General features: G+C 29.8%; 1 protein-coding gene across 1 annotated transcript; it reads left to right on the forward strand.

Annotated features, from left to right (window-relative positions):
* Nucleotides 1-6,481: 6,481 nt before the first annotated feature.
* Nucleotides 6,482-9,758, forward strand: LOC114310932 (uncharacterized). The gene is made up of 3 exons (XM_028257032.2): nt 6,482-7,300; nt 8,037-8,384; nt 8,475-9,758. Exons 1-3 carry the CDS (start codon nt 6,875-6,877, stop codon nt 9,096-9,098), a joined length of 1,398 nt encoding a protein of 465 aa, XP_028112833.1. The 5' UTR covers nt 6,482-6,874; the 3' UTR covers nt 9,099-9,758.
* The last annotated feature ends 11,677 nt before the right edge of the window (nt 9,759-21,435 follow it).

The following is a 21,435-nucleotide window of genomic DNA, read 5'->3' on the forward strand; positions in this document are numbered from 1 at the left end:
TTTCTTTCTTTTTCATCATCCATCATTTTCTGTTGCTTCATCTATAGCACTTTGTAAAGAGTGGTTCTTGGTTTTGACGGAGCTGGACAATGGTGGTGATAATGGTGGTCACTGTGAAAGAGAAGATATATATATAGGGGTGTTCGCGGATCGATTTTGTGCGGTTTGCGGTTCGGTTTTGACCCGCCCGCATCTATGCGGTTTGGGAAAAAGTCAACCTGCAACCGCCCGCAATGCGGTTTGCGGTTTGTGAGGATAGGGTTTGCAAATGTGCGGGCGGTTGTGGGCGGTTTGCGGTTTACACTTTTTTCTTTAAAAATTAATTTTCAAGTTTTTTTTTTCCCAACGAATTTAGGCATCAGATTCATTTTATATATTTGTGATAACAATTTTTTGATGAGTTTATAAATAAAAATTGAATATCAATGCATTAAATGAAAGTATCCAAAACAAAGAGACCCTACACTAGCATTTTTGCCATGAAAAAAATGTATATCAATGCATTAAAGGTTGTACTCAATTAGAATTGCCAATTCAGTAATCAATAATCAAACTATAAGTTCCATTGACCATTAGAAGGAAAATTTTATTAGGAAAAAGTGGATGAATCACCAATGAAAATCATATAAGAAACCAAGTTTAGGACTTGATAATTCTACGGCATTAAGAAAGTTGAGAAATACTTAAAAATAAGGATCCTAGTGTCATAGAGAATATAATGGTGCTCCTGTAAAAGTTACAAAGTTGGCATATAAATAATAATAATAATAATAATAATTAAAGTGCGGGCGGTTTTTGCGGGTTGCGGGTTTAAACCGCGACCAGCCCGCAACCCGCAAATTTGTCATATTTCAAACCGCATCCGTCCGCATTATGTTTGCGAAACCGCCCATTTATATACGGATTGGGCGGTTTGAGCGGTTTGATAAACTGTTGCCCACCCCTATATATATATATATAAAGAGAGAGATACAAAGTAATAAAAGATCACTTTTACTTATAAAAGATAACTGTTGAAATATGTATTATATATATGTGTCAATTAATAAGTATATCATATATGTATAATTTAAATTCTAGAGAGAGAGAGATGAGTATTTGTTTGGATCCAAATTCTAGAGAGATATATATATATATATATATATATTTGATGATGGTATGAGAGGTGTGTGGTTTGCTATGGGATGAAAAACAAGAAAAAGAAAAAGTAGAGGAATATAAAAAATTTAAAGAAAAATCAGAGAATATTCTGGTTCGTAATGGCATTAAGAAGAAAATTAGAGAAATAAATAAGGATAATTTAGACTTTCTACAATATATGTTATGTCGTCCAAAATTACACTTTGGTATGAAATATAGGAGGTTTAAATGTTACAAATGAAATTATAAAGAAGTTCCGTATTTTTTGAATAAATCATAGGGGGTTAAGTTATAATTTACCCTTGAATTTATATGCCATATTTAATGGTAAACTCTACCTTAGAACCACGGATTGCGAGGTTCTTAAAGTGATGGTGTTAGTCTTTTCTGTTGTTTAGGATATAATTTATAAGTTAATTTTTTTTATTTATTATAAAAAATATATATAAAAATAAAAAAGTAATGTGACTTAAATAACTCAATAGATTGACTTATTTAGATGTTACCAAAAGTGGTCTTACGATTACAATATTTGCGTGTTTGGCAACTTATTTTAGGAAACATAATGGTGTTAATTTTTTTTTTATTTTATAATTTGATATTTGGGTCAACTCGTGTGAATCTCGACTAATCTTAAAACCTTGGAGTTAACGGGACCAAACATCTGGTAACGGATTGAGGTGACTTGAATTCGAAACCTCAAATTTTATCTTTAAGTTTTTATCACTTAATTATCGCTTGGTCAACCCTTTAAGATTTAGACTTTAGAGTTCGGTCCAGTAATCTTATAGTCATACTTTAGAATGTGGTGAGGAAAAAGTGAGGGGATCAAATTGATGGAGTAACGACGACCTCTTTAGTTGTAATATAACTTACTAATAAACTAATATCTTATAATATTCCCCCCCCAAAAAAAAAAAAAAACTTGAGATTTGTGGTATTAATTGTTAAGGGCCAAAAAATGGGTACACGTTTAGAATTTATACACCTTCATTTATTAATATTCACCTAAAAAGTCACATTTTTTTGAACTTTTTTTTTAGTAATTTTTTAAAAATTTATGTCAAAAAAATTAATTTTCAAGTCCGTATAGTATAAAAGAATCTGAAAAGTAAAAAATTAAAAAATAAAGTGAAAACAAATAACAATAAAAAAAAAGTCAATTAATTTTTACTTCTTTTTTTTTATAACTTTAGAGATTTTTATTTATTTATTTTTGCTTTTCTAGCTGGTCTTGTTGGTATACAATGTCATTCCATGCGACTACTTAAAAAATAAGCTCACTGGTTCGTGATTTCAAATATCATAAAAAAACATATGTGAAATCGTTTCTATTAACAATTGGTTTTAGAAGATGATAGAACTCAGTCCAACAAGTGCAATGAGAGCCAAGTTAGATCCTCAATGATCATTTTTACTTTTCTTAAATTTAAATATGATTTTATTCAATATTAAATTAGTAGAGAAAGTTTCTAGCCCAAAATTAGTGAGGATTTTGATTTGCATTTCCTTTTTCAAAATTTTCTATCAGTATTTTTGTTTATACAATTGACCAACGTTGGTTATCGTTTTCATTTTTTCTATTCTTCATGTTTATATATATATAATAAAAAAATGAAATTTTTTGATACACCAATAATTTTTATATTATTCCACTTTTTGTAAGCAAATATATTTTTTTTAAATTTAAAAATTAAAACTGTTTTTAAAATTTATTGAATTTTTTGTTAAAGATGAGTATGCCAAACAAAGTTTCCTCTTTTTCTTTTTTCTTTTTTTTTTATTTTCAATTAAAAAAATAAATCAAAATATACCAAACACGCCGTAAGGGGCTCATAAATTCATTCCTAATCTTGTGTAACACCACAAGATATGATCCTCTTTTTTTTTTTTTTTTTTTTTTTTTTTTTTTTTTTTTTTTTTTTTTTTTTTTTTTTAAGATAGGACACAAGATATGATCCTTGACACGAGGAATTTTGACCTTTTTTTAACAAACATGCAATTTTCAAACGAAATTTTAAAATTCAAATAATTTTAATCTTGTTTCTTAAACTTATTTTGTTTTATGAAATGATAAATTTTAAGCAATATAAGTTTAAAATAATTTATATTTAAGAAATTATTTTGTAATAACTTGAATTTCTTTTAGAAAAAATATAAAAAAAAACTAAAAAACTAAAGAGTCTTTGAAGCAAGCATCCTACCCTTATAGGAGGTGCCCAATAAAAAAGTAAAAAGTTTTGCTAAATTGTGTAGGTATAAGAGAGAGGGGTTTTTTTTTTTTAAGGTCGCTGGTATTATGATTTTATAGCATAAAGGACACTGAATATTTTTATAATGTCTAAGGTCCCTCAATATCAACCTAGAGAAAATTCGATCTAGAAAAAATTCGATCCAGTGAATTTCTTTGGTCCAAACCCAAAAAAAATTCAATTTAATCCAGAGAAATTCTCTGGTCCAAACTAGAGAAAATTCAATTTAGTGAAATTCTTTGGTCCAAAACCAGAGAAAATTCAATTTAATCCAGAGAAATTCTCCGTCCAAACCAGAGAAAATTCAATTTAGAGAAATTCACTCTGGTCAAATTTTTTCTGGGTTGGTCCAGAGAAATTCTCTGGTTTGGTCCATAGGAGAAATTTGAACAACCAAAGATATATACCTAGTGTCAGTGGCATCCGCCATTTCCATTTTCATCTTCTTACTGTTGGTACAATTATTAGAGTCTGTGATTTCAAATCTTCCACTTTGTTTTTGAGCTATGACTTGCTATGATACTAATTGTCAGTGCCTGCCTGCAAACCATTTCAAGAACACCACAAGAAGTGGAAATACAAACCAGAGTCACAATTCTATGGATCTGAGCTTCTTTAGCTCTCTCACAATTATAAAAACTGAAGTTGATGACCATCGGTTAACCAAACCAGAGACCCAGAACTAAAAGCCTTCTCGGGAACTCCATCTCCGACGTCTCTGATCATCTCCAACGATCTCTTCTGCAGAAATGGTGACCAGAAGTCCGATTCCGTCGCCGAAGATAGACCAGGGTTCCGAGCTCCTTCGTTCTAGTCGAAGAATGCGCTGGCGCCTTCGTGATCGACGGCGAATTTTAGGGAAAGGAGAGAGAGGCCGTCGAAGGAAAGAGAGTGTGTGATGTTGAGATTTTGGATGTAAATGAAAAAACATAATAGGAGCAGAGAGAGTTGAGACATTTGGAGAAAACAGAGCTGAGCTGATATATGTTTAGAGAGACAAATAGTCAAATTTCTCTGATATATGTTTAGGAACCTTAGACATCAAAAAATAATTTTGTGAATCTCTTCCATTACGAAAAGTAGGAGAGGGATCCTAAACTAATTTTCCCTAAGAGAAAGACAAAAAATAAAATAAAATATACTAATTGGTAACCCATTTTCTCAATTTTAAAAATATTTCATGAATTTTATAAAATTTTTAATTTATATAAAAAAAAATTATGTCCTTGTTTGACAATTCCTAAATAAGCAACTTTTTGATATTATTTGGTTTGGCTAAAAAAGTTATTTTTCCATAAAAAAGCAAACATGCCAATAAATTTGTTAAAAAACGATTTTACCTTCTATTTTTTTAAAAAAATCATCTTTAAAACTCCACAACATTGTAAATGTAATATGATAATTAATTAGTAGAAAACAAATTCTTTTATAAAATTTACAAAACTTCTTTTATAATAAAAAATTTAATAATTATTAAATACATTAATAATTACTAAATACATTAATTTTTGGACAAATTACAAACACACCCTGAAATTTATTTAAATTATGAATTATCCTATGTAGTTCTAAAAATTACATTATACCCCTTAAGGTTTCTAATTTCATAACAAATAAGTCTTTTTATTAATAAATCATCGAGTTAATTAACAATTTTTAATGATGTTAAAATTTTATTTCTATTAATAATTCAGATAATTTTATTATTGTATAGAAGAATAGTTAAAAATTTTATTTTTTTAATTAATTCTTTTAAAAAAATTCTAATAAAGAGATATTTATAATTTTTTAAATTATAAAAAATTATTCATATTTTGAACAAATCTAAAAAAAAAAATGAATTTGTAATTTATTCTTAATTTTTTACTAAAGAAACAACTGTCAAATGCCACATCAATTCCAATAGTAGTGTCCATTTACCAAAAGTAAATGGTGATGTGAAAATTCTCCAACCACATGGGAAAAAATTATCCTCTTTCACGTCATCAATCATTCTCAAAAACCATCCTTCTTCTTTTGTTACCTCTTCGTATCTCGAGCCGGGGTATTAGAGTTTCAATTTATTTTTTTATTTTTTTTGGTCTAAAATTACGTCAAATATTTTATTTTTCAAATTGAACTTGTATAATCAAATTTAAAAGATAAAAAAAATTAAAATTTAATTTTTTAACTAAAAACAAAAATAATTTTAAAAACTGAAATTACTTTAATCTGTGTCTAAAATAATTCTAACTTAACCCAAATTACATGCCAGACGAGTACTAAGGTCAAGTTTGGGAAGACTAAATAAGTGCACTTTTTGACTTTTTATGAAATATGGGTTAGATTTGGGTTGGGTTTGAAGTGATGTGTTAGAGAGGTGATGTGTTAGAGAGGTGATGTGACTTAAATAAGATGATATGATTTAAATAAGATAGTGACTTTTTGACTTTTTAGATTTTTTAGAAGATGCCAAACTTGGCCTAAATATACCAAAACTAAAATAGATGGATAATATAAAAAATGATAACATTATTTTTTCATTATATAAGTAGCAAATTTCTAATGAAAATATAACCAAATATTATAAAAATTAGAACATTAAAAAAATCTAGTATAATTATACTCCCTTGGTCTCATTTTTTTGATCTACTTTTCCATTTTAGTCTATCTTAAAATATTTATTCACTTTCTATTTTGAGATATTAAATTTTGTTAGATTTTCAAAATTACCCCTTATAAATCTTTATAAACATATTTTAAAATTCAAATAGAAGGGTAATAGTGAGAAAAATATTTCAAATTTAAATTAAAATGTAATGATTACATGTCTCCTTAATAACTTAGATTTCCTATAATGAATAAATAAATTGAGATGGCAAGAGTATCAAATTTGTGAAACTTAAATCTTAAACAAAAGTTAGTATAATTTACCTTTTCTTTGTTCTTTTCTATTTTTTTTTTTAAATTTTCCAAATTTATCCAATCAACTAAAATTAAAAGTATAATATTTTAAAATTAAAAGTATAAATATTATAAAATAAACTAACAAAAAAATATTTAAAAAAAAAAAAACCACAAACCGATCGGGGTCACACTTCACGCTCCACACACACACGTAACATACCATCTCCGCACTCTTCACTCGCAACATTTGTACAACTCCATAGTCCCACACAGCGGCGCACACTCTCTGAGTCACACGCTTTTTTCTTCTCTCTCCGAAATCTGTATACTCGAACCAGTATTGTTCTCCACTGTCAAGTCTCTCTCCTAGAAAACTAGCTTTTCTCATTAGCCAAACACCAACAACCCCTCTCTCTCTCTCTCTCCCTCTGATAAACTAAAGATTTTTTGGATTTCAGTTCATAAAAGTGACTACCTCGCTTCGATCATCTGAGAGAAAATTCGTCTATGAAGAGAGTTCACTCACATTCCTCTTCTTCTTCTCCTCTATAGAGAGAACGATTTGTTTTCTGTAAAAAAATCTCAAGACTTTAAAAATGGAGAGAAAACAGGGATTCTTTTCTGCTTTAAAGGAAGAAGTAGTGCGAGGCTTATCGCCGGCGAGGTCGCGAGCCAAGAGTCCGGCGCGAACTGGGTCGCCAATGTCGGGTCTGCTTCGGCGGAGGAAGCACCATCACCACCACGTGGCCAATCCGGAGCCGTTGATCGGGAGATCCGGAAGCTTAAGGCCCGTCATGGAGGGTCCGGATCCGGATGGAGGCGAAATCGGGGATTCGAAGCGCGGGTTAGGGCTAGGGCAGTGGATGAAGGGGCAGCTTTCAAGGACTCCATCAGTGGCTTCGAATGCTTACAAGCGGTCTGATCTGAGACTGTTGCTCGGTGTTTTGGGTGCTCCTCTCTCCCCTGTGCAAGTTAGCACCAATGACCCTTTGCCTCACCTCTGCATCAAGGACACTCCCATTGTATGTATCTCTCTCTCTCTCTCTCTGTCTCTCTCTCTCTCAGACATTGTCTCTTACATGTTATCGGAGTTCTGTTTTGGGTATAGTCTCTCTCTCTCTCTCTTTCCCCCTCCCCTAAAATTTGACTGTATGGGTAGTAGACCTCAAGGAAATTATAATGTTATTCAATTCATGAGTTATCTCCATGAAATTTTCTTTTTTCCTCCTTAGATTGCACCGTATGGTTTTGGGTAATTTAGATTAGTTCGTGAAAATGATTAATTTGGGAATTTTTCTTTTAAAAACGGACTGAATCAATCGGCATAAACATTGTTTTTGCCTTTTTTTAACCTCTGCTGTAAAGAAAAAGGGCCAGTGGAATCATTCACTTTTTGTGTTTTAATGAATTGGTTATGATCCTCTGTTTGGTTACTCAGAAAGCTTGGGAAAGGGCAAGTAAATAATGTGTTTCCGTTTTCTTTTTATTTTTTTCTTTGTGAAACATTAAAACCCATCTCTAGCTTAGTTGAGTGTAGTTTTGGGATTTTAGGTGTCCTAAAGCTGGAGTTTTTCCTTCTTTCTTTTGTTACAACTTTTTAGTTCATCAAGCAAATGCATGGTGTGATTTTTTTTCAGTGGGAACAAAAAATTGAACTGTAGTTTGTATATCAGCTTGCTCTGATTATAGTGCTTTTTCAACCTCTGTTTTCTTAATTCCTTGTCATGAAATTTAGTCTGCTCTGACATGTTACTGCAGGAAAGTTCATCTGCTCAGTACATATTACAGCAATATACTGCTGCATCAGGAGGGCAAAAGTTGCAGAACTCCATTCGGAATGCATATGCCATGGGAAAGGTGAAGATGTTGGCTTCTGAGTTTGAAACTGCATCGAAGGTAGTGAAGAATCGGAATGTGGCAAGAGATGCCGAGTCAGGTGGATTTGTCCTCTGGCAGATGAATCCAGACATGTGGTATGTTGAGCTTGCTGTGGGGGGGAGCAAGGTTCGCGCAGGCTGCAATGGTAAGCTTGTCTGGAGGCACACCCCTTGGCTTGGTGCCCGTACTGCAAAAGGCCCGGTTAGACCTTTACGCCGTGCCCTTCAGGTGAAACAGAGTTCCTCTCCTTGTGCTTGCTTGGGCTCTTGAATTTTAGTAATTCGATCATTTCTTGATGTGGGCTATGTCCTTTTACAGGGTCTTGACCCCAGAACCACCGCTAGTATGTTTGCCGATGCAAGATGTATTGGAGAGAAAAAGATCAATGGCGAGGATTGCTTTATCCTAAAGCTCTGTGCTGACCCTCTAACCTTGAAGGCAAGAAGTGAGGGCCCAGCAGAGATCATAAGGCATGTTTTGTTTGGTTACTTTAGCCAGAAGACAGGTCTTCTTGTTCACATGGAGGATTCTCATCTTACCCGCATCCAATCCAATGGTGGCGATGCAGTCTATTGGGAAACCACAATCAATTCGTTCCTTGACGATTACAGGCCTGTTGAAGGGATCATGATTGCTCATTCTGGGCATTCTGTGGTCACCCTTTTTAGATTTGGAGAGATGGCAATGAGCCATACCAAAACAAGGATGGAAGAAGCTTGGACAATTGAAGAGGTCGCGTTCAATGTTCCGGGCTTGTCTGTAGACTGTTTCATCCCTCCAGCTGACTTGAGAGCTGATTCGATCAGCGAAGCCTGTGAACTACCTCATGATGAAAGGGGAAAGAGCACAATTGCCATTGCAACCCATCGGGCCAAGGTTGCAGCTCTGGAGAAGCCGCATGACAGCAACACTGACAGCATGGTTTGGAAGATGGAAGTCTAACAATTGGTAGAAAAAAAAAATTAGGGCAATTGTTTATACAGTACGTAGGTGTTAATTGACTGACACATCAGAAATGAAAATGTAGGAGTTAGATTCATTGAGGAATTTTATAATATAAGTCAGGGTATGCCTCTTATCAATCTGTAAATAGAGCATAATCATTCTCAGGTTCTACCGTGCCTGGATGAATCTTTATACTCTCAATGCAGAATCCAACTATGGAGTTGGAGCTCGGTTTTCCCAGTAATGGATTAGTGGATGATGGAGCAGTGGAGGTTTGTTTTTATTTTACCTTCCATGCATGGAGGAAGGTGGTGAAGCTTTGGTACAGCAGAACCATTTACCTTATTTGATCCTACTCAATTCTTTTGCTTAAATGTATACAGCAGTAGCATCGACATGAAGAATGCTGCTGCTACATGGATTGAAGCTATTGTCTTTAGTTCTCTAATTCTAATGTGTTTTTATTTGTGTTAATTTTGGTGTGGTTTTCTGGTTGATGTAAAAAGAAAGTTGTGTCTACGAGATATCGAATGCTTATGGATGTAGAGAAAGATTAGAGCATCTTGCCCTCATCTGTTTCATTTTTATATTTGTGAATTGTACATTTACATCTCCTTGAATGGTGAATATACAATCCAGGACCTGTCTGCTCTATAATCTGTTGAATTCTTGCTAAAATAGAGTCTTACAGTTTATATATTTAGCCTACTTATGAAGGTATCAAGTTATACATATTACTTATGAAGGTATCGAGTTATACATATATAAGTTGAAAGTGCGTTGCCAATCACTCTCATCTTTGACAAGAGTCGAACCTCTAACCTGTAGTAAGTGAAAGTTGATTTGGTCCTCTTTGAATTGTATAGTGCACTCTATTTTGAATGCTGATTTTTTTTTTCCCTCTATGTATTGTACCCTCTTCTCCATGGAAGCTCTCTTTTTCATCGTGCTTGACAGCATTTGTTGGAAAGTCAAGTAGCAGAGTGTTTTTGGGGCCCTCAGTTCTTGCAACTCTGTTGAATATTATACTATATCTTTTTATATACCATTCTTTGACCATTTGACCCAAGCCAAACTCCCAAGTCTGCATTAAACAATATCAATAAAGCTATGTACTCCGGAAAATTATTCAAAGATTTAAGTGATTTGTCTGATTTGTATGTTGAGATCTATACTTAGAATGAGTTTGAAGGTTTATTTTTATTTTTTAAGTAAGTGGATTTCATTGTTTGAGGCATAACTTGGGTGGGGGGAATATCATTGCATCACAGGCACGAGGTAAAAGCTTCCCAGCAACCCCCATGTGATTTCCCTATCTTTCTTTTTTCTTTGATAATCTTTCTATCAGGTGTCTTTGTTCTCTCCTTCATTTTTCCTGCTTTTCCAGACACAGTCTTCCTCTTCTTTATCCCCCACACTACCTGCAATTCATTATGAATATTGCAAACACCAGCACACGATCTTCTGTTCTTAAATTGTAGTTTTTTGTTCTAATGCATTTTGATTATTGGATTGACTTTACATGATTTTGAGATTGTCTCTTGAGTGTTCCTAGCATTTGCCAATAAAAAGAAAAAATTACACCCACTTTAGTTCTCTCATTTGATGGAAGTATGAGAGGAGTAGATTGGACATGGACTTAATTTTTGACAATAAATATAGAAAAAATTAAAAATATAAAAATCGATTAACAAAATTAAACTTATTTTCTCACATGAAGTGGACTCTGCACCCATATAAGACACCTGTGTCTAATTTCGTAATTAACTTTTGTGTAAATAGAAGAAGTAAAAGGGGTTGGTTGGGTTTGAAGCTTCACCCACCATGATGATGTCCCTGAATGGTCAAATTCCCCCATTGATGAGGGAGGCTAACATTATTAGCTTCTCTTTTTGAGGTAGGTAATTCATGGTGTGTGCATATTAATTGGGTCTAGGGTTTGTTGTTGTTGTTGTTGTGTTTGATGGAGGGGATTGTGGTATGGGAGAATCTCATGAGATAAAATGTTAAAAATAATCTTTAAAGTTGTTATTAGTGTTGAAAAATATATATTAAAAAAAAAATGTATTGGGAGGTGTAAAAGTATTTTGAAATATGTAAAAAAATATATTAAAATTATAAATATTTTGATATTTTTTAATTTTTCAAGACAACATGTAAGATTGTTATTAGCAACCATTCTATACGTAATAATATATGGAACAAATATGGTAACTGACCTAAAAAGAAAATATGGAAACTGACCTACTCAACAAAATCCCTAGAATCCTTCATGCTAGCCCATCTTCATCATTTCCAGTAGTAATAGTACACCTCCAACTAATTTTTGCAGTTGGGTCCTTTGTAGTACAAAGAGTTATCAATGCAAACAAAATTGTGAACAAGAACAACAGAGGATATTCACACACAAGACAGGGATTTGAGTGAGAACTCACTCCACTAGGTAGGTTTGAGACAAAATGAATGAGAATTAACCCTTTTCTATAATTGTACATTGTATTTGGCTTCTCTTTGTATATCTTGTTTCTCAATCTATTTGTCTCTCTATACGCGAGATGAGATCATAACTAAAAGAGAGTTTTAAGAGTAATGATTAAAACAAAAAAAATGTATATGAAAAATATATATAAAATGATATGATAGACTTAATCTATTACTTTAATATAAAAATCCATCAAAAGTCAAGATCTTATCAATTCTAATGCATTATGAAGTTTCTTAAAATTTTAAGCACTAATGATTTGGTATTAAGATTATATTTAATAATTATGAATTTCATCAAACAATCTCAATGTTTCTAACAAGCAAATATAAAACTAACAAAACAAAAACCTAAGACAAAATATAAAATAAAGTAAAAAAAAAGTAAAGAAATTAAGCACCTAAATTTAAAAATGTAACTTACTTCAATCAACAAATCAATGAAATTTTTTCTATAAAACTACGTGATTAAGTGACAGTGTGGTGTGGCATTCAAATTTTTTTTGTATTTTTTTTTTTTAATTAATGGCACCACATACGGTAATATTCTCAATTCTTTTATCTTAAAACATTTATAATTATCAAATTATGTGCTATGACTTTCATACTCTTAAATTTTTAATAATTATAAGTATTTTAGAAGAATTCCAAAAAAAAAAATTAAAACAAAAAAAAAAAAAAATCTTTAATTGTTGTCACAATATTTTTTCTTTCTGCATCAGATAGGAACATTTAACAACCATATGACAAAAGGGTTGCTAAGACCCAATCACTTGGCCATTCTATGAATTGGCACCTCTCCATCATCATAGCTCTCAAGCACATTAAAAATGAAAATCTATATAACCTCAAATTTGTATGCCTATATTCAATGATTAATCGATCAACTCTATGATAATTGAATGGTATATGCTCAAAGATAGTCAGTATAATTTACACAAATATAAATATTGAGAAACAAGACCAAAAATAAGTTGAAGGTTGATCCCAACTAAAAGGGAAGCTCATTATGTGTATATAGTAAATGAACAATGAATATAGGGAATATGATCTAGTATATATGCTTATGAATAGTTTAATACTACGCCCATCTTCCTTCTCCTTTCCTAGGATGAAATTGAGACAGTATTACTGTTAGCTTAGATTCTAATGTTGACTTTGGGAACTGTAATTTCAACTCTCATAGCTTACCTATTATTTATCCTCCTTTGCTTGTTGTTTGATTTATGAATTTGGTTAAGAATTTAGAAAGAAAAAAGAAAAAAATAATTTATTCACATTTCATTCAAATTTTTCTTTATTTCTTTTCAAATCATTACCCAAATTCATGAACCAAATACAATATTAAGAAATTAACACACATTAAACATACAATTGTTTAGTTGAGTTGGTTAAAATCACATGACTTCTACTTCTAGCTTCATGTGCTAGGATTGTATTTTTGGTGGTCAATGATCACTACTCTATTTTTTATTTGAACTAATCATAATTTGTCAAATTAGTAAAAATAAAATTAAAAAAAAAAATCTCACTATATTAGCATTCACTTTCTATGAATTTGATTGATTTAATTAATCATAATTAATCAAGACAAAAATAAAAATTAATTGCATGACACTGCAAGAAAATAAAAATAGATTAAGTGAAATTTATTTATTTATTTGAGAATAAAAAAAATAAAAAAATTCAATAACAGAGATTCCAAGTCTAAAGAATTATCCATTTGGGGAATGACCTATTAGATTTGGGAATCAACCTTACTTCATTGACTTTTTGATCCCTCATTTCTTTATTTTATTCTCATAGTAAGTGTTCTTAATTTGCTTGACATGTTGAGCATTTCAAAGTGCATCTAAGATTTCAAAAGAAAGATTATTGGAACTTTATTTTTATTATTTTTTTGATTAAAAGTTTATTGGAACTGAACATGTAAATAAGTATATATTATTTATGTACACTTACACAAATGCGCACAATAATACAAAGTGTCGGCAAAGGAAGGTTCCCCTTTGTGGTTGTGCTATTAATAGTTTGCATATTTATGAGTGTGACCGAGGCCACCCACTAGATACTACACTACTCGAGCAATTTAAGATGGTCTATTTTCAAGTCTAAAAAATCAATAGAGATACGTGCACAGCATTGATGTATAAATATGTATTTCAAGATAATATTGTATATGGTTAATATTTAAATTTTGTGTGATGGACTTGTATTTTGGGTTGTTTTGAAAAGTTGGTAAAAAGTTGGCTTTTGACTTTTTACCAAGTTTTTTGGCTTTTTTAGAAGTGATTTGGGAAGTTGGTAAAAAGCTGGCTTTTTGCTTTTTAGTTTAATATTTATTTATGGTGTCAAATCAAATTAAAATGACCAAAATACCCTTACCTAACATAAGAGAGTTATTTATTTATTTATTTTTCATAGGTCCTAATTTGTAATTTTAGGACTGCGTTTTTAGCACTTGCCAAATGGCTTTTTTGGCATTTTTGACAGCCACGTTTTTGGACATTTTGTCCAAAAAACAAACTTTTTATCATGTTTCCAAAATGGCACTTTGAATTAACTTGAAGCATATCTTAAATATTTGAAATATTTTTCATATATAATTTGTTTTTGGTGAAAAAATATTTTTCATAGACAAATTGTATGTATGTAACATTGTTTTTTTTTTTTCCCCTTATATTTTTTATGCCAGCATTGCTTTAAAAGGTTGTATAGGGCATTGAATTGTATTTGTACCATTGCCCATTTGTGCATTTACTGCTATTGAGTGTACCAACTCCATGTGTGCGTGTGTGCATTCACACTACAAACTTTGAGACTAAGATTTCTCTCTAAGAGACAAGGGTATTGGGAAATAAGATAATATAATTAAAAAGTCATAAAAAATTAAAAAAAATTATATAAAATGGTTAAATATTTCATTATATATTTTTTTATTTTTTACACATTTTTTCTTAAAAAATAAAAAAATAATTTTCAAATACTTTAGCTTTTCACCTTATTATTTTATTTATTTTCAAGGTAACAAAGAAATTGGTCTATATTAAACATATGTTCTTTTAATAATAGGATACATGATTATTTTTTCTTTTATTTTGTAAACAAAATAATTATGTATTTCTCTATTATTAGGTGGACTCACAGCGATATAAGCTGAACTTTGTATATATCTTTTGTGGTAATGGACCTTGGCCTTTGTTTTTTTAGAGGAAATTGTGGGCCGGTTCTATGTATCGAGCTTACCAATAAGGTGGTGTTTGGGAAGTTAAACTTGGGCTAAAATAGTCATGTCACAACAAATGTGGCTTTTTTAGTCACATGGGGACAAAATCTTCACAGGTGCAGCCCAACAGCCAATGTCAAGGTCAATTTACGAAATTACCTCCACATGTTAATTTTGGACATCACCATCAACTGTAGCACACAAAAATTAATAAAAAAAAAAAACTTTTTCCCAAAACACACATTTTCGTAAATTTAACAAAGAAAGTTGAAAAAAAAAATTTAAAACATTTTTTTGTTTTTTGTTAAAATATTTTATAAAAATAAATTCAAACTCTATTTATAATAATATTTTTAAATATTTTAATTTTTTTGTTATGTATTTGGTTATTTTTTTAGTGTAGAATTGTGAAAATAGTATGGAGTTTCGAGTTTTGTATTTGGTTATGAGTTTTAAAAATAATTTATTAATTGAGTTTTATTTTATGTGTTTGGTTACGATTTGAGTGTAGAGTTGTTTTTAAATTTAAAATATTAACATTTTAAATTATTTAAATTTTTTTGTTAAAATAATTTTTTGAATATTTAAATTATTTAAATTTTTACGATTTAAATTTTTTGAATATTTATTTTAATTTTTTGCTTATTAAATTTTTTAGATTATTTACATTATTTAAATAATTTAAAATAACATTAAAATTAAAATAAAATTAAAATTAAAATTAAATTAAATATTTAAAATTAAATTAAAATTAAATTATTTAAAATACACATGACAATAAAATAAAACCTCACTTTTTTATCATTTCACAGAAAATGAAATAAAAATTAAAATAAAAAACACATGAAAAAACCATTTGCAAAAAAAAAAAAAAAAAAAACTTAAAATGAAAAAAACATAAATTAAAAAAATAACGAGAAAAAATGAAAAAAATGAAAAAAACGTAAATTAAAAAAAATAACGAGAAAAATACGCCTCATTCAAAAATATTTAAAAAAAAACATAAAAACATAAATTACCATTCGCGACGTAATTTAGAAATAAATAAAGCACATGAAAACTCATTTTTGAAAAATAAAAAAAAGTTGTTGTATACCAATAAAAATAAAAAAGAAAAAAAAAATAAATTAATGTGAGTGAATAAAAAAATGACAAAATCATAAATTTAAAAAAAATAACGACAAAAATATGCCTCATTTAAAAACATTTAAAAAAAAAACATGCAAACATAAATTACCATTCGCCACGTAATTTACAAATAAATAAATAAATAAGTTATTGTATACCAATAAAAATAAAGAAGGCAAAAAACGTAAATTAAAGAACAAGAACTAATTAATGTATAAAAAAAAAAGACAAAAACATAAATTTAAAAAAAAAAAATTCAGCAAAATATGCCAAATCCAAACCCAAAATAAAATTAAAAAAACAAAAAAAAAAAATGTACGCAAAATACGCCAAATCCAAACCCAAAATAAAAAAATTTAAGCAAAGTACGCCAAATCCAAAGCGAAAATAAAAAAACTTAAAAAAAAATTAAACAAAATACGCCAAATCCAAACCCAAAATAAAAAATAAAAAATAAAAAATTAAAAGCAAAAAAAGCCAAATCCAAACCCAAAATAAAAAAATAAAAAAAAATGTAAGCAAAATACGCCAAATCCAAACCCAAAATAAAAAATAAAAAAAAATTTCAGCAAAATACGCCAAATTCAAACAGAAAATAATAAATAAATAAATAACATTTAAGCAAAATTTGCCAAATCCAAACCCAAAATAAAAAAATAAAAAAAAAGCCAAAAAGGGCATATTGGTAATTTAACAGGAAGACACCTCACAAAAAAGCCAAAAAGTCCTTCCCAAATCAGGCTTTTTAGTCCCAGGCTAAAATAGTCAAAAAAACCAAAAAGTCAAAAAGTCAACCTACTTTTCAAACGGAGGCTAAGTTGTACTTTAATTTTTAATGATAAATTTCTTATTATAAAAATATTTTTAAAAAATACAATTCAACTACTTCTACTTTTTCATATTTTATTTCAATACAAACTAACACAAATAAACTAAAATTAAATCAAAACTTACAAACAAAAGTCAAAATATTTTGATCATTTATCTCTTTGATAATTTCTCCATATTATCACCATTGCCAAATAATCAATTTTTTTTTGTTTGTTGATAATCCAGGATATTTCCCATCGAGTCCAACTTAATTGAGTCCCAGTTAACTAGACAACTGAGGCTCCGTTTGGGGACTTACTTTTTTAGTTAATTAGTCAAAAAGTTACTAAATTAGTCAAAAAGCCAATAACTCATACCAAAAAGTTAAAGATTCTCTTTTCTCTCTACTTTTTGCACATCTTTTCGTAATTAGCCAAAAAGTCATCCCAAACATACAAGTTATTTTTACCTACCTTTTTAACCAAATAGCCAAAAAATTACTAAATTAGCCTGTTCCCAAACGAGGCCTGAGAACTAATCCATGGTGATCCTGAAATTAATGATTAGATAAACTTTCAAATGATCATTCCACAACACAAAACATACATCTAAAAAATCTCAAAATTCTCTCATTATGAAAACAATTGACAAATACGTTAGAACATTTCACTCAGGATTTATAAGTAAATACAAGTCATTTGAGAACAAACTTTTTTAATGGTTTTTAAATTTTTTATCTAAAATATGAGATTAAAAAAATTAATATGTTTATAATGATTGTTTAATTTTTTTACAAAAAAGTACGCAAAAAGTAAAATAAATAGAAAAAAATCTTATACTTTTTGTATTTTTTAATTTTTTAATTTTTTTACTTTTAAACTACTTTGATGAGTTGCCAAACGAGCTTCAAGTCCATAGTACCGGCCCATAATTTTTTGTTTCATTTATTTCTATTTTTTGTGGTCTTGTGACATACCCATCTCCACAACTTATTTCTTGCGGCCCATTGCAAAATAATGTATTATACATTTAAAAAGAGCAAACCCAAAAAAACATTTAAAAAGAGCCCAACTTTTGAAGAGTGATGTAGCCCACCAGACCTTGATCAGGTTTCTTCTGGGCTTATTGGGCTTAACCCACCAGGCTCTCACCAAATCATCGTCGGGCCCGAAATTTCCTTAAGTTGTAAATTCTACCTTCGTTTTGATAATAAGAAAATTTTAAAAAAATTTATATGTATGCTTTTTATTTGTGGAATGATCATTTGATACTAATAATGATATTAAGAAATTTGTCAAAATGATAAAATAATTGAGACATTTTAGCTTTTGCATATTAGTTTTGATTTATTTTTAATTTATTTGTGTTAGTTTATATTAAAATATGATGTGACAAGAGTAAATAATTGAATTGTATTTTATAAAAATATTTTTTTAGTGATAAATTTATTATTGAAAATTAAAGAGCAATTTATTGATAAATAAGCCGGGTGTGGATTGGCAACTAGGGATGTCAATGGGGGTTAATGAGGTGGATATTAATTCTCCATCTCCATTCCCCTATAATTATTTTTCTCCATTCTCCATTCCCCATGGTACTACCCTTCCTATCTCCTAATGGGTTTAGATTTTTCCTAACCCAACTTGACCCCCCCTTTTTTTTTGTAAGATTCACAACCAAAGCTAAATATACATTCAATCTTATTTTATTTTATTTGGTTTAACAACAAAATAAAATACATATTAATTAACATTGTCACATTATTCTTGTCAAATTTTATGTATATTTAGTATTTTTAAAAATTATTTAGAAAAATTCTATTCCTACAAAAAGATTCCATCTTCTTTTTTAATTTTTTTTAAAACTTTTTTAATTTTATGTATCTCCTTCTCCTCTCTGTTAATTGATCTTCGATAATCTGAAGTTGAGTTGTTATTCTCGTTTCCATCTTCTTCTACTTCTTCTTCTTCTTCTTCTTCTAAATTTTTATTTACATTTATAGAATGAATTTTCTTGTTTCAATATCTTCTGCAATTGTTTTATTAGATTTCTCTCTGATTTGATGGTAAGCTTAGATTGAATTTCTCAATTTTCATCTTAACTAGTGATCACCTTAATTGAAATTTTGTACATTTTTGTCTTTAATTTTCATGTTTTGGTTATGATTAATTGCGCGTTTTTGATCGATAGTCACAATCTTGTCACCACTAGATTGTCGCCATCGCAAATCGCCGTTGCTGTAGTGAGAGGATGAGAGAGAGTGAGAATCAAAACTCTAATTGTAAACAGAGTAGTGAAAATTAGGGATGACAATGGATAACCTACCCTGTGGGTATCTATGTAGACCCAACCCAAATACATGAGTTTTTCCCATTTTTCTTGTCCGTCGGATAGGGTAAGTGATGTTCTTTAAATCTCCACCGGGGATGGATACCCACTAATTTTTCCATATATATATATATATGTATTTTTAGGTACATTGGAAAATAATTTCTCCATATGTTTTCACTACTCTACTTACAATTAGAGTTCTAATTCTCACACTCTCCTATCCTCTCACTACAGTAACGGCGATTTGCAATGACGACAATCTAACGGCGACAAGATTGTGACTATCGATAAAAAACGCGCAATTAATCATAACCAAAACATGGAATTGAAGACAAAAATGTACAAAATTTCAATTAAGGTGATCACTAATTAAGAGTGAAAAATTCAATCTAAGGTTACCATCAAATCAGAGAGGAATCCAATAAAACAATTGCAGGAGATATTGAAACAAGAAAATTCATTCTATAAATGCAATTAATTTTTTTTTTTTTTAAAAAAAAAAGAAGATGGAAATAAGAGCAACAACTCACCTTCAGATTATCGAAGATCAATTATTAGAGAGACGGAGATACATAAAATTTAAAAAAAAATAAAAAAGAAGATGAAATTTTTTTGTAAGAATAGAATTTTTCTACATAAATTTAAAAAATTCTAAATATACATAAAATTTGACAAGAATAATGTGGCAATGTTAATTAATGTGTATTTGATTTTGTTGTTGACCCAAATAAAATAAAATAAGATTGAATGTATATTTAGCTTTAATTGTGAATTTTAAAAAAATAAAAATAAATAAAAAATAAAAAAAGTCAAGTTAGGTTGGGAAAAATTCAAACCCATTAGGAGATGGGAAGGGTAATACCTATGGGGACAAATAATTATAGAGGAACAGGGATGGGAATTAATATCCACCTCATTAACCCCCATTGTCATCCCTAGTGAAAACATATGGAGAAATTATTTTCCGATGTACCTAAAAAAAAAATAACATATGGGGATATTAGTGGGTACCCATCCCCGCCACATCCTCAGTAGAGATTTAAAGAAAATCACCTACCCTATCCGACAGACAAGAAAAAAGAAAAAATTTCATATATTTTAGTTAGGTTTCCATAGATACGGATAGGTTATTTATTGCCATCTCTATTGGCGACCCCTAATTATTATCCCAATAATGAAGCTTGGTATCTCAAAATTTACACAAACAATGTGTGGTCTTAGTGTTTATGCAATGCAACTCACACTACTTACAATTAAACTCAACTGCACAATATTTGTTAAATAAATTTTAAGATCTAACATTATTATATCATTCAAATATTAATTATCGATTTAGAAAAGTTGAAAGAGGATAATGGAAATGTTTTATGATTTACAAAAAAAATTACGTCACTTATTATGCATAAAAGATATGATACTATTTAGGTTCAATTTAACATATGTGTGGTGTGTCCTAATAATAAAGGGATAAAAGACCATTTTGATTTTTATTTTCTTGACAAGTTGGTATATGTTGTGTCCCTTTGTTATTGGATGAACATATAATCACATGATAAGTCAGACCTATTAGATAACTTCACACTATAGTGAGATGGAAATATAGTCAATATAACCCTAAGACCTCAAAAAATAGACAAATTTTTTTTCTTAGGAACACGTACAAAATGCCTCACTACAAACAAGTGTCGAGAAATTATTGTCTATCATTTCCAGGGACCGAGCAATCTCTTAAATAAAACATATGTTACATTCAACTTACTATGAATTAAAATGTTTTCTTATATTTGTATTGAAAATGGTAGGGACCTCAAAAATTTTACCAAATGTCTCGCATGGATACCCATGTGGGACATTTGATAGAAAATTTGGTAAAACTTTTGGAGTTTCTAGCGTTACTCATTTATATTTGTTTTTTGTTTTTTTTGGCAAGAAAAAGAACATCCCTTCATTTCATAAAAAGATATAGCTTACAAGTTTACATTTGGAATATGCAAGAAAAAATTAGTAGTGAACATCTCAGGAGCTTGCAGAAGATCAACAAGGACCAAAATTTACATACCCAATGTAAAATAGAGCAAGTGGCACCATCTAGGCAAGACTAACCCAAAGTAAAATAGAGAGTGACACATCTAGCCAGGAAACTGTTTGACAACACTGCACATCTACCATCAAGCGCAGCACTGTCAACCGTTGGACTTGCAGCTGCACAATTTTATTTTTGTACTACCCTTATCTGTGTGCCAACATACCCATTTCAAATCTAACTGCTTCAAACTTTGTAATTGTCACGATTTTAACTGTTTCATACAATCAGTAAATGAGAAATAAACCAGAATCAGTAAAATTTGAACTCAAATA

Source organism: Camellia sinensis, chromosome 12, assembly GCF_055761805.1.
Source record: "Camellia sinensis isolate YWXY chromosome 12, ASM5576180v1, whole genome shotgun sequence".
In the NCBI taxonomy this organism is placed as follows: Eukaryota; Viridiplantae; Streptophyta; class Magnoliopsida; order Ericales; family Theaceae; genus Camellia; species Camellia sinensis.